Consider the following 14189-nt stretch of genomic DNA (forward strand, 5'->3'; position numbering starts at 1 on the left):
CTTATGGGAATGGAACGTGGGACTCTGTGTTGCTTAAATCCAGTTATATTATGTCCATCTCACTTCCCTTATTCATCATATCAGTTACTGTCTCAATGAAGGATATCAGTTTGTCTAGACATGATTTTTTCTTTACAAGTCCAATCTGCTTTCTAGTGATTACTTCCTCCTTATCATTACCCGTATGTTCACAAATTGAACATTTAATCATTTGCTTTTGTAATTTCCCTAGGTATTGAAGTACTTTCTTAGGTATTGATCCCTAGGACTTCCTTTTTATTTCCTGTTTAGAGATGGCTACTAAGTTAGCCCTTCTTTCTTTTACGGGACCGTGCCTGTTATCATAAGTTTGCAGATATTCTTTAGGTGTTTCATTATATACTCTGGGATAATTTCATTTGGCCTTGCTGACTAAAATGCATTCAAGATAGTCAGAAATTCCCTGACTCCCTCTTCCCTTTCTTGGTTATATTAATGTTGTGAGTCATCCAGTCTTAGGGTTTTTGTGGGAAGTTATTATTGTTGTTATTGGTTTTTAATATTGCAAAGTAGGCTCTTCTATGAATAGCTCACTTTCTCTTTTGAGCAGTGGACCCACCATTTTAATGTTTGTTTAAATCTGATATTTGTTGAACTCCTTTTTGAGAATACTTTAATTTCTGAGGGAATGATGCTTTCTTGTAACATTATTCTGTGCAGTTAATGCTCTATGAATATTTTAGGACTATAAAAGAAATAAAATTCTAATATGTAAAGTATCCTAGAATTAGTACTTTCCCAGAAAACATCTGTACACTATTTCAAACAATATCAGTTCTTCTTTTAAGCCTATAATGCACAATTCTCTGGTCAGTTCTGTGTAAAACAAATACTCCTTTGGCCACATTTTCTAAATATTTTTGAAAATATGATGTAATGTGGAAATAAAATTAATATTTTATTACTCTTTCTTAGTGGGAGGAAAAGTGATATTCAGAAGGATTAGAATGTGCACATCAAAATAGGATTAGATAATCAGACAAGTTTCACTGATTGAGTGTTTCTAAATAAATGTGATGTTATTAGCTAAAGTTTTAAAAGGTGGTTAAATTGGATTTGTAAATCCATAGATATAATTTGTATGAATCCTAGCTACATATGCCCAGGAGTTCTGATGCTGAGCAGCTCCTACTGATTTGTATGGTAGCTATTAATATATGATACATTTGAAAAACAGCTACTTATTTAGCTGACTAGAAGTACATTTAATTTTTAGGGAGCAGAATCACAAAATGTTAACTTTGCTACATACTAAATTTGTTACACATTTTTCAAAGGTAACTTTATCCTGAATTTGAGTGATTACCTACAGAGAGGAAAGTGTGGCATGTGTCTGATCCATTTATACCATATACTAAATCAATTTACTAATTGGCAAATGTGTCACTTGAATTTCATAATACTGACTTTTGTTTCCTTAAAATATAAATGGAAATCTTGCAAAAGCAATGTTTTTCATGAGATGCTCACTATTTCCTTTTTTGGTAAAATAGCCCTTACAGTATTTTGGCAGTTCTGGTACCATTACAGGCTGGAATCTGGCATTAGAATGAAAACATCCATATATATTTCAAACTTAAAGTTTTTGTTTCAAATATGACTTTAGAAATGGTTCACTCAAATGGTAGCTTTATAGAAATGTCTTTCTTAGGAACTAGACCCTGTGCATTGCTCATTTTTCTTTGTATTTTCTCCTTTCTTTTTTAAAGCCAAGATAAAATTTGATAAGCTGAAGGAAATTTGGAGACACTCACATATTTCAGAGAGAGACTCTCACTCCCTTTTAGTCCAAGAAAATGAATAATAGAATCACCATGTTGTTTCTCCATCTAGGGGATAAGAGAAGAGTTAGTAGTAGAAAATTCTATAAATCTCAAGATGAGCACTGATGCTTATACAGATTTAAAGGGCCTTTCTGTCTGTAGTCAGAATAGTTTCAGCAGCTGATATGATACAGGAGGAATAAACAGACTCTCTTAAAAATTTCTAGATAGAGTCTCTATAGAACCCAGAACAGAACCCAGGTTGTTAACATATAAGACTGCAGATACACCAGTACAAGGCATGGGAGGTGATAGTGCCTCTCTGCTTTCCACTGGTTAGGCCTCATCTGGAATGCCGTTTGCAGTACTGGGCTTCACATTTTAAAAAGGACGTAGAGAGATTAGAGAGGGTCCAGAGGCAGGAAACAAAGATAATAAAGGGCTTGGAAAGTAAGTAAGGCTGGAGGAGCTAGGTATGCTCATCTTGTGGAACAGGTGCTTATGAGGGGAATGATAGGAGTCTTCAAATACTTGAAGGGCTGCCAGGAAGAAGAGGAAAGCACCTGTTCTTTCTTGCTGCAAAGGGGAGGGTGTCCAATGGTTTGAAGTTGCAGCAAAGTAAGTTTAGATTATATATCCAGAAAAACTTCTTCACTGTTAAAATATTCAGAAAAACTTTATTGTTAGAATAGTGAAGCAGTGGAATGGATTGCCTAGGGAAGTTGTGGGCTCTCCATCACTGGAGGTGTTCAAGAAGAGGTTGAATAGTCACTGGTCAGGGATGATCTATGCATAGCTATGCCTATGTTCTACTATGGTTATTTCCCATGCTTCTGGGATTTCCTGGTTGCCCCTGCCCCACTTCCTCCAATGTGTCAGGGTGTTTTTAAGCCTCCCTCAGAAGCATTGGGTGGTGGCTACAGCCAAGACTGGAGACTTTGACTGGGGTGTGCTAATGATTTTGGTCAGACCAAAGCTGGACGTTCCTGGCTTAAGGGTCTTGCCTCTCCACTCAGGGTCAGACCAATTTCCATATTTGGGGTCAAGGAGGTATCTAACCCATGGTCAGATTGGTATAGATTGTGAGAGTTTTTTCCTTCCTCTATAGTGGCGGGGCATGGCCCTCTCCCTGGGATCTCTTGAGCATATAAGGGCAACATTTCATTGAAGCAGGCTGCTTTACCTATGGCAGGTTAGGGCATTAGATCCGTGTTGTGTCTTTCATGGAGTTTAGATTATGATTATATAGAATGGTTTGGATAGGGATGATCCTGCCTCAGGCAGGGCATTGGACTAGGTGACCTCTGAGGGTCCCTTCCAGCCCTACTTCTCTGATTCCATATAAAGGTTAGTCGGTAATATAGTTTATCTGGGACACTTTCTTTCTCAAAACAGCCACAATATGTAGCACATTGGAAAACTGGGGTTCACACACCACCTGAGTTCAGTGTCTCTCATTTCTCTGATTTGAGGACACATTCAGCATAATGATGGAGGTGATGAGAGACTGGTTATATGCATTTGGTAAAAATATTGCTTAGATTAAAGTAGTTATATATGAACTGGGAGGCTGGTTTTCATTTGTTTTAAGTGAGCCACAGTCATGTTTTAGAATATATTGCCATTCCCATGCCCCCTAGGTTTGTTTTCACATAGGACTAATAAGGCAGAAATTTAATTAAATGTCATTTTACAGTTTAGATTTTGTTGATTTCTAAAGTTTAAGACCTAAGAATCACAACAGTAGAATAAAATGAACAGGTTTTCTTGTGAAGATATTAAAATATTAATCTATATTCCTCCTTTAAAAATTTTGGATCAGAAACCCTCATATCTCTAACTGTTGTTAGAGTTGTCATTTCTTTATATGCTAAAGGAGAGAAGTAAAAATTGATTCAAGAACTCTGGATTAGAATAAAGAGCTATCAGTCTGACATACTACACACACACACACACACACACACACACACACACACACACACACACACACACACACACACACACACACACACACACACACACACAATTTAAACAAAACAGAAAACAAAACCAAGAACAATTAAATGCCATCATAGGCAATGCATAAGGGGAGTACGGGGGGGGGAGGGTATTGGCCCTCACTGGCTGGGGAGTGGGGGTGCCAAGAGAAGCACCGGCCAGTGCCCTCCCTGAGATTGGCACCAGCCAGGGAGTGGGGACACCAAGAGAAGCACCGGCTGGTGCTGCCTCCGGGATTGGTACTGGCTGGAGGGTGGGGCTGCTGAGAGAAGCAAAACTGGAAGTGCCAGCAGCAAAACCACTGGGGAACCACTCCCCCCCAGTCGGCGATTGGCTGCTGGTGCCTCCCCAGGCTCAGGAGGCACCAGTCTCCCATGAATGCCATTAAACGTAAGATCTATACTGGTGACATGAATAATGAAAGTGTTTCATTTCCTTCTTCCTTTTCACCCCAGGAAAGCTCTTTGCATGTAGATGCTGTTTACACTTTTCACTGAAGGCTGACCATTTGTTTTTTTCTAATTAATGGAAAGTGAATTCCAGACTTGTAGGAATCAGCAGAAAATTGAGGAGCTGTTAGGAAGAAAACACCCTAGTTTGTATCATGTTGTCAATGTTGTTGGCAGTCCCTCAATTTGAGGATGATCTCTATTACAGCTTGTTGGTGGGTTTTGAGGTGATTTAAGAGTCCAATCCCTGAGCCACAGACCTATCTGCAGAAGTTGCAGGTCTTTCTGCAAGGGTGGGCAGGCTTTAGGTCAGGATTTGTCTCCTTTTCCTTTCTCCACCCTCTCTTCCAGGGTGAGATGATTTACCTCAAAATGGGCAGCCACTTAGTTGAGATTGCAGCCTCATTGGAGTTGGATGACTGTCAAAAACAAGAAGAACAGCAATGGAGCAATGACATATCCTTGCTTGACCCCAGCTTGGATGACAAATGGATCTGTCTCCAATATGCTACATAGAATGGTCATAGTCATCTGATTGTGGAGAAGCCTTAGGACCTTAATATACTTTTCAGGACACCCAAATCTGGCCAACATTTTCCACGAGACTTCATGATTGGTGGAATCAAAGGCCTTGGTGATGTCAATGAAGGCCCTATACAAGTCCTGGTGTTGTTCCTGACATTTTTTGTGGACCTAGCAGGCAACAAAGATCATGTCAATTACCCTACTGGATGTTCTGAAACCATACTCAAATTTCAGCAGGACTTTCTCAGGAAGAGGTAGCAAATGGTTCGGGAAGATGCTGGCAAGGATTTTCCCTGCTGTAAATAAGATTGCAATACCTTGATAGTTCCCCCACACAGACTTATCTCCTTTCTTGAAGATAGTCATGATGTTTGCATTCCTTAGGTTCCCAGGGATCTTTTCATTGTTCCAAATGCATAGAATAAATTTGTGGAATCTCAGTACCAGTTCTTCACCACAAGGCTTGTAGATTTCAGCAGGTATGCCATGAGATTCAGTAGCCTTGTTATTCTTGGTTTCCTTGATGACACGCCACAATTCTTCTAGAATAGGAGGGTTGGTGAGAGATCTTGTTTCAGGGTATTGGGATATGGGTTTGATGGTGGTATCCACCACAGGGGACTCATGGTTCAGGAGTGCCTCAAAATGCTCTTTCCATCTAGCTTGGATAGATTCGTTGTCTTTGAGGAGCATCAATCTAGCCCGTGGTTGCTGGAAAGTAGGACCATGGGAAACTGAGCTGTAGATGAGCTTCATTGCTCAGAAAAATTATGCATGTTATGTTTGTCAGCATAGAGCTTGATCTCATTGGCTTTATTTTGCCACCATTGATTTTTGATTTCCCAGATCCTCTTTTGAGTTTTGGCTTTTGGAAGATGATGCATCTTTTGCTGCTGCTGAAATGAGGTGTCTTCTTGTCAAGCAGAATGAGCCCTTCTCTTCCAGTCATTTAGGGCTTGGATCTCAGTATTGCATGTGTTGAGGACCTGGGGTTTGGACCCTGGTTTGTGTGGAACCTTCCCTCTGACCTGCAAGCCATGGGTGACCCTGCCAGAAGTGTATGGCTTTGGGCAACATAGCTCTGAGGATCATTGAGACACATAAGGTTCTCCACCACTACAAGATCTTGGTCCATGGAGAGGAGTTTATATCAAAGATTATGATGAAATACACGGAGAGATAATACATCAGGTAAATAGCTAAATAGGTTCCAACCTATGTAAGTCTCTAGTGTGAAAAATCAGCATTAAGACTGTGAATTGCCCTATAGGCAAAAAAGGAAGGATCAAAAGCTAATGTTTGCAGTAGTCACGTTACCTGAATTTCAGGTCATTTTGGATGTGATTTCCAGATTCAGCTTCACCGCTAGTACTGATATTTTTAAGGTCATGAGTCTTTTAGCAATATTCCTGCTGATTAACACCTGCCACCATGTGTAGCATATATCAAAAGGAAGATTTATACATTACATTTCCAGGTCTGATCTTCTGGAATAAGGGTGGAAAAACTGAGCTTCACCATTTTTTCACCAGATCCTGTACTCAACATCCTTTTGATATAAGGGAGCCCTAAGCTTTGTTACAGCTATAGGCAGAGGCATAACTGGCACAATGCATGAGCTAGGTGCAGTGACCAACAGGTTCACTGCTCTGGCGGTGTTGGGGGAATGCCACATTTTTGGTCATCAACACACACTGAGTTGCCAAAACCCCCACCATTTTTGGCAGCAAAAGGAGAAGGGGATGCCTCACCAGCAGCAGCAAAACTCAATCTGCTGCTCTGAAGGTGTGCATTGCCATTGATGCTCTGCCTTCCCTACTGTTACAGCTGCAGTCACTGCAGGAAAGGTGCAGGATGTGTGTGGAAGGATGGGGAATAGGAGGATAAGGAGCCTTTTTAGCTCAATTCCAGCACTCCCTGTAGCTCTTAGACCTTGCTTATGCCTTGCTCACCCACCCATTGTTATGCTACTGGCTACAGGAAAAGAGCCAGCAGCCTTAACAAAATTGCATTAGTCACCCCAAACGTCTTTGTCAAATAATTTCTGTGAAATACTGATGTGGGAAGAAGGAATAACTGGTGAATGTCTTCAGAGTGTCTTTTGCACACAAAAAGCAATATGTCCCTACAAACACTGAGTGGTGATTGGTAATAGAGACTGAGAGGCTTGTTTTAGCATTCATGACAGTTTAAAAACAATGAGTATTTTCCTTCTAGCTTCAGGGCAAGTTTTTCTGTCTGCCTGTTGATTTGAATAATACTCATTACTGTAAGTTCATCACTTTGAGCAGATAAATGTTAAAAGGTTCTACAGAAGTACACATTTATATCTTGATGAATCAGATGATTTTTAAAGGGAAGCTGTACTGGATTGACAACTATATAATCCAGGATGTGGTGAAGTTATGAAGTGTTTGAGTATGTGAGAGCCATGTAGCTTTCTTTCACATAGTTGAGCCTGCTGATTTCTTAAGGCAATTTTAATTCTGTAACAGCACAGTGGCATAAACCATACATCAAAATAGCTATTAAAGAAGCATTTCTTATTGAATTTTCAACAGTAATCTCCTAATGAGAATTACTGTCCAAAGAAATGTTGTCAAAATAGGTCTACATTTTTGCTCTCAAGAAACTTTTTGTGGTAGGAAAAATAGCAATACATTTATGAATTATGTAGGAACAGCAAACCTTTTAAAGCACTTAGCTTATAGAATGTCACTTTACGTAAAGGGAAAACATAAAGTGGTCAAGTAAGTCTGGTGAGAAATTTATTAAATGTAGGCAGACAAGGTTCTTTCAGTAAATGTGATATCTTTTATTAGCTCAAACAAATTGTTAGAAAAATTGTTTATCTACATTCTTAGACCAACACAGCAACAACCAACAAACCTAAAGCATGGAAATTATTGAATCTAGTGTTTCTGGAAAAGAAAATTAAATACTATTTAGGGAACCTACAAAATATTAACAAGTTTAGAAGAAAACGTCTGCTATCTTCACATATACAAATCTAGTAAAATGTCATCCTCTTCATGAAGATGTTTGTTCATACACAATCTTTGACCTGGAGGCCATGACCAAGTTTCAAGATGATCTTGACAACCCTTCTATAGCTAGAGGAAGTAACAGTGTAGAAAAGTCTCTGAAAATCATTTATAGACAGAAAGAAAGCACTGCATTTTGAAGGGGTAATTTTGGGTTTTTTATTAAATTTTAAACCATATAAAAACATGAATATATGGCAGCTTCAAGACAGTTTTGAGGTAGAGTGCTTTTCGTAGGTGGAGAATTAATGGTACAACTTACTCCAGGCAGTCAACAAATCCCAAATAGCCATGCCTTTTCCTTTAGACTCCAATCTAGCTTCCACCTTCTCTTATTATTGGAGTTGGATGGGTAAAAAATTGGCTGATGGGGCGCACCCAGAGAGTAGTGGTGGACAGGTTGTACTCAGGCTGGCAAGATGTGAGCAGTGGGATACCCCAGGGCTCAGTCCTCAGGTCCTCACTGTTTAACATCTTCATCAGTGGCTTGGACGAGGGGGTGGAAAGCACATTGTCCAAGTTTGCTGATGACACTAAGATGTGGGGCGAGGTGGACACACTTGAAGGGAGAGAGAGGCGGAAAATAGATTTAGACAGACTACAAAAGTGAGCAGATGAGAATAGGATGGGGTTCAACGTAGACAAACGCAGGTGCTGCACCTTTGGAGAAGGAATCCACAGCAAACATACAGGCTGGGGAGTTCCCCTCTTGAAAGCACAGAGGTGGAAAGGGATCTTGGAGTCATTATTGACTCCAGGATGAACATGAGCCGCCAATGCCAGACCGCAGCCAGCAAGGTCAGCCATACCTTGTCATGCATCCAAAGATGCATCTCAAGCCGGTCCAGAGACGTGATGCTCCCCCTCTATGCGACATGGGTCAGGCTGCACTTGAAGTACTGCACCCAGTACTGGGCGCCTCACTTTAAAAAGGATGTGGCCAGCCTGGAAAGAGCTCAGGGGAGGGCCACCCATTTGGTGAGAGGGCAACAGGACAGGCCCTATGAGGAGAGACTGAGGGACCTGAACCACTTCAGACTCAGCAAGAGGAGGGGGGGGGGGGAGACCTGGTGGCTGCCTACAAACTCTTCAGGGGAGATCATCAGCAAATAGGAAGAGCCCTTTTCTCCCCAACACCACCTGGGGTGATGAGGAGCAATGGTAATAAGCTGATGGAGAATAGGTTTAAGTTAGAGATCCGAAGGCAATATTTTATAGTTAGGGTGGCCAGAATCTGGAACCAACTTCCCAGGGAAGTGGTCCTTGCCTCTACCTTGGGGAAATTCAAAAAGAGGTTAGATGATCACCTGTCTGGGGTGTTGTGAACCCAGCATTCATTCGGGGTCAGGCTTGATGATCTGTTCAGGTCCCTCCTGACCCTACCTACTATGAAACTACTTACTACTCCTGACCCTACCTACTACCATAACTATTGATGCAGCCCAACCTGGCTGCTGGGTGACTTTTCCACAAAGATAGCCTTGCCAGAGAGCAAAATTTTCTGTTCTTGCAACTGCTGCTGCTGCTATGGTAGTATCCCAAGGATTAGCACCTATTGTGATAGATGTTATTTAAAAATAATAATGGAAGTAACAATCTCTGCCCCTCAAAAATGTTACAGTCTTGCATCTTCACTTGACACTAGGGTTGATCTATTATCTGTCTTCTCTTCCTTTCTCTTCTCTCTCTCTCACTCTCTCTGTCTCTCTCTGTTTATGTAGCATTCATTACTAACAATGAACAAATACTGCTCAGTGATTAGTTTAGGTAACATAATGTTTAGGTAAAATGATCAGTGGATCGAAGGATTGCTGTTGTGAGCAGTTAAGGGGGTTGCTTTTGTGACCTGTTGGCATCAGGCTGATGAGAATGTTATCCCTGATGGAAACTAGCGAAAACATTTGTCACGGATGCCACAATTAGATAGGTTCCTAATTAGGTAGGTACCAAAAAGCAGGTAATTACACAGCAAAAACTCTGGCATATCTCTGGAGTTTTGCATAGAGAAAGTTATTGATTTTTGGGGGGGAGAGGGAGGGAGGATCTGAATGTTAATAAGTAATGGAGTATTCTTAATTTTATCCATTTACAAATACACATAACTCCTGTCCTCCTCTCATATAGTGGTCTAAATTCTATATGTATGAAACATTTTTAACAAAATAAACCAGAAAGAAATACCACATGGATCTATCAGTAACAGCTGTTAACTGGTTGAAACCATACGTGTTAGCTATACAGATTTAAGGAAATGAACATCATTGTACTCTTTGTGTCTCTAGGGATCCGAAAAGACCGGAGAGGTGGGCGTATGTTGAAACAAAAACGCCAAAGAGAGGAGCAGGATGCCAGAAATGGAGAAACTGCTACTGCTGATATGAGAACCCCCACCCTCTGGACAAGTCCACTTGTGATTAAGCATACTAAGAAGAATAGTCCAGCCCTATCCCTGACAGCAGAGCAGATGGTCAGTGCCTTGCTGGAAGCTGAGCCTCCCATAGTCTATTCTGAGTATGACCCAAACAGACCTTTCAATGAAGCCTCTATGATGACCCTGTTGACAAACCTTGCAGACCGAGAACTTGTGCACATGATCAACTGGGCAAAGAGAGTGCCAGGTAGGAAAAACAAAACATCTGAATACTGATGAAATGAAAAAAATACAGCATAATGAATCTCCCTTTTGCTACTTCTACATGCATGAAAGTACATATATACACACCTTTTCGTAATATCTATAAATCGTTCATAATATATATGAAAAATTACAAGCTTCAAGTATTCCTGCTTCATAGGAAGCTTTAGAGGAACACAAGCCAAGCCTAAGAAAGCCTTTTTTACTGGGGGGAGGACAGGGAAATACTGCACATTATAATGAAGTGTGTGGCAGGGGTGCTGGGTTGTCTCAGGCCTGACTGCAGAACTATAGGCTTTCTGTAGTTAAAATAGAATAAAACTTGGTGCAGACCTGGGAGTCATTGTGGACAGTGCATTAAAAACATCAGCCCAGTTAGAAATTATTAACAAGAGATTTGTAAACAAAATGGAAAGTATTATTACATCCCTTTATAGAGCCACAGTGTGTCCACACCTTGAATACTGTGTCCAGTTTTGGTCCTCACACCTCAGAAAGGATATTAAAGAACTAGAGAAGGTACAGAGAAGAGCAACAAAGATGTTTAGTGGTATGGAGGGGCTTCCACATGAGGAGAGACTAAAGAGGTTAGGCCTTTTCAATTTAGAAAAAAATGTTTGAGGGAGGGTCATGATAAGGGTTTAGAAAATGCTAAATGGTGAAGAGAAAATAAATAGAGATTTATTATTTACTGTCTCTCACAGCACAAAAACCAGGGATCATAACATAAACTAGGTAATAAATTTAAAACCAACAAAAGGCAGTTCTTTTTCACATAGTGGGCATGTCTACATGAAATGCTTACTGTGCATTAGCCTAATAACACTGCACAGTAGTGTGGTGGTTAAAAACTGCTAATAACCTATTGTGCAGTATTATTAGGCTAATGCACAGTGAGCATCACAAATTAACCATGTGCCGGTGCTACTGTGCAGTAACTGTTGTTACTTTGCATTTAGTTAGTACTTTATTAAGCAAGTATTAAACTAAATGTGAAGTATCTAAGGTATGGTAATTAATGTGTAGATGCACCAAGTGTGTAATTAGTGTGGAACGTATTGCCAAGAGAAGTTGTGGAAGCTGTCAGTTTAACCAGGTGGAAGCTGTCAGTTTAACCAGATTCAGAAAGGGATTGGAACAATTATTGAAGGAAAGGTAAAGCAGTAGTTATTGAACATGAAAGTTAGGGGTACAGCCTCAGTGTCAGACCGTAAATGCTAGAGGCGGCAAGTGGAAGAGAAATAGTGGGAAAAACCTTGGTTGTACCCAGTTCACTCAGCATCTGCTCTCTGCCACTGTGTGAGACAGAATACCAAACAAGATGAACCCTATGGTCTGACCCAGTAAATGGCAGTCCTTAAATTTAGTTTTTTCTTGATGGGAAGTTGTTACTACATGAAAGATATTCAGTGGTTTTGTGAAATTTGCTCACTGTCTCTGATCTATGTGAATGAACAGCTCTCAACATTGCAAAATGCCACCATAACTGGCACTGAATGGCATGGCTGCTGGTAGTCCAAATAGTGAAAGAAAGAATGAATGGACATTAAACATGACTATCCTTTCACAGAATCATAGCAACATAGAAAGTTAGGGTTGGAAGGGTCCTCAGGAGATTATCTACTCTAAGCCCCTTCTCAAAGCAAGACCAGCCCCAGCCCCAGCTAGATCATCCCAGACAAAGCTTTGTCTAACCAGGTTTTGAAAGCCTCCAAGGATGAAGTTTCCACCACCGCTCTGGGCAACCTGTTCCAGCATTTTACTACTCTCCCAGTGAGAAAATTCTTCCTAATATGTAACCTAAACTTCCCTTGCTGCAACTTGATACCATTGCTGCTTGTTCTGTCATCTGCCACCACTGAGAACAGTCCAGCTCTATCCTCTTTTGAACCCACCTTCAGGTAGTTGAGGGCTGCTATTAAGTCTCCTCTCAGGTCTCCTCTTCTCTAGACTAAATAAGCCCAGTTCCCTCAGTCTTTCCTCATAAGTCATGTCCCCTCACCATTTTTGTTGCCCTCTGCTGGACTCTCTCCAATTTTTCCACATCCTTTCTGTAGTGGGAGGACCAAAACTGAACACAGTATTCCAGATGTGGCCTCACCAGTGCTGAATAGAGGGGAATTATCACTTCTCTTGACCTGCTGGCAACACACCTACTAATGCAGCCCAGTATGCTGTTAGCTGTCTTGGCAACAAGAGCACACTGCTGGCTCATCTTGAGCTTATTGTCCACTCAGGTCCTATTCTGTAGTGCTGCTGCCCAGCAAGTCAGCACCCAGCCTGTACTGGTGCAGGGGATTGTTCCATCCTAAGTTTGACCTCTGGGCTAGAACACTGACTCCATACTATACCTGTTTTGTGGCTAAATGGATGATATCAGTCCAGTACCTTAATAAGCATTATTAGCATTTATTATACATACTATACTATGCATAATGTTTTAACTTTATAATGATATTATAGCACTTTATTAGAATTACTGGTGGACACACACATACTCATCTTTGTATAATGCAGACAATTTTTAATCTCTGGCATTTTATATTGTAGCCCTTTATTTTAGGAAAAATGTCCAGATTCTATGAAGAGTAAGTCCGCTACTGTGGAAGGAGTTAGGTCAAGTGCTGTAGGTCATGACTCTTTTTTGTTGTCCTTCACTTAAACTTGGCAAAACTTTCACTGGTAAATCAATAACCCATAAAATCTGAGTCTTTTCCAGGCTTCATGGGTTCCCTTTTTACCACCTTTCACATGTCAGTTTGTGGGCTCGAGTTAAGATCAATGAGAAGCTGCGGGAGGTGTGTCATTTCTCATCATAACTTAGAGGAAATTACATGGGAATTTTATTTTTAACAGAGTTTCAGTTTTAGGGCCTGGTCCAAAATCTGTCAAAGTCAATTGGAGTTTTTACACAAATTTCCATATACTTTGAATCAGGCCTCTACAAAAGATATTTGAAAAATACCTTAGTGTTTAAAGCTACTGGCCACCAAAAAGGCTAACATTAAAAAAACACAGCATTCCTTTTAGTCATCCCTGGTATAACTCTCTGAAAGCCTATAGAATAGGTCTTTTAAATTCATTATATGAACTATTTTCTGAAATACTAAATGAAGAATTCCATTTCCAATGTTTTAGCTTGTTTAGTTAAAGAATAGCAATTAGTTCAGAAGAAACCATGGTTAGGAAATCAAAACTATTTTTATGAAAATTAAGTCACATGAGAACTCTTTCTTTATAAAATATCTTACTGCTAGGACAGAGTTGCTATCAATAAATAGATCAGCTTGTTTTATTAGATATGTGTCATTTTGAAGAATGTTTTCTGAAGCTGGGAAATCAAAATAATAGATTATCTGCTCAGCATAGTTTAAAATTATTTTATAGCTATTAATGCACCTGTTAAGTGCTAATTATTGGAGCAAGTCCCAGGTGAATCCCTGAAAAAACAATCTAGATAGTCATTTTGTTTCTTGCTTCCTTTGACCTGATCTTCAGGCAAATTAGAACAATTTTAACAGGAAACAGTGAGAGTGTTTTCCCTCCCATGATCCAGAATGGCCTGTAACCTGGTGGTTGGTGTGCTTCTGACAGCTGGGAAAGAAACCCTAGTGGCAGAGGATAACATTGATTGCTTGTATCTCACATTCTGGATGAATATGTCAGTGGATGTATCTGACTTATTGGTAAAAAGCATGTGACACTACCACCAGTTATGTTTTGAAATATAGGAGCA

The 14189-nt window shown here is 40.2% G+C and overlaps 1 protein-coding gene across 2 annotated transcripts in view; it reads left to right on the forward strand.

The window, feature by feature from the left end:
• Positions 1 to 14189, forward strand: part of ESR1 (estrogen receptor 1) — a 215894-nt gene that overhangs the window by 112720 nt on the left and 88985 nt on the right. For both annotated transcript variants that reach the window (XM_090041560.1, XM_090041559.1), the window contains one exon: positions 10101 to 10436. In XM_090041560.1, coding sequence (XP_089897686.1) covers positions 10101 to 10436 — 336 coding nt within the window. The remainder of the gene's footprint in view (positions 1 to 10100; positions 10437 to 14189) is intronic.

The sequence above is a fragment of the Crocodylus siamensis genome, chromosome 1, assembly GCF_052110815.1.
Source record: "Crocodylus siamensis isolate JL-2025a chromosome 1, ASM5211081v1, whole genome shotgun sequence".
NCBI lineage: Eukaryota > Metazoa > Chordata > Crocodylia > Crocodylidae > Crocodylus > Crocodylus siamensis.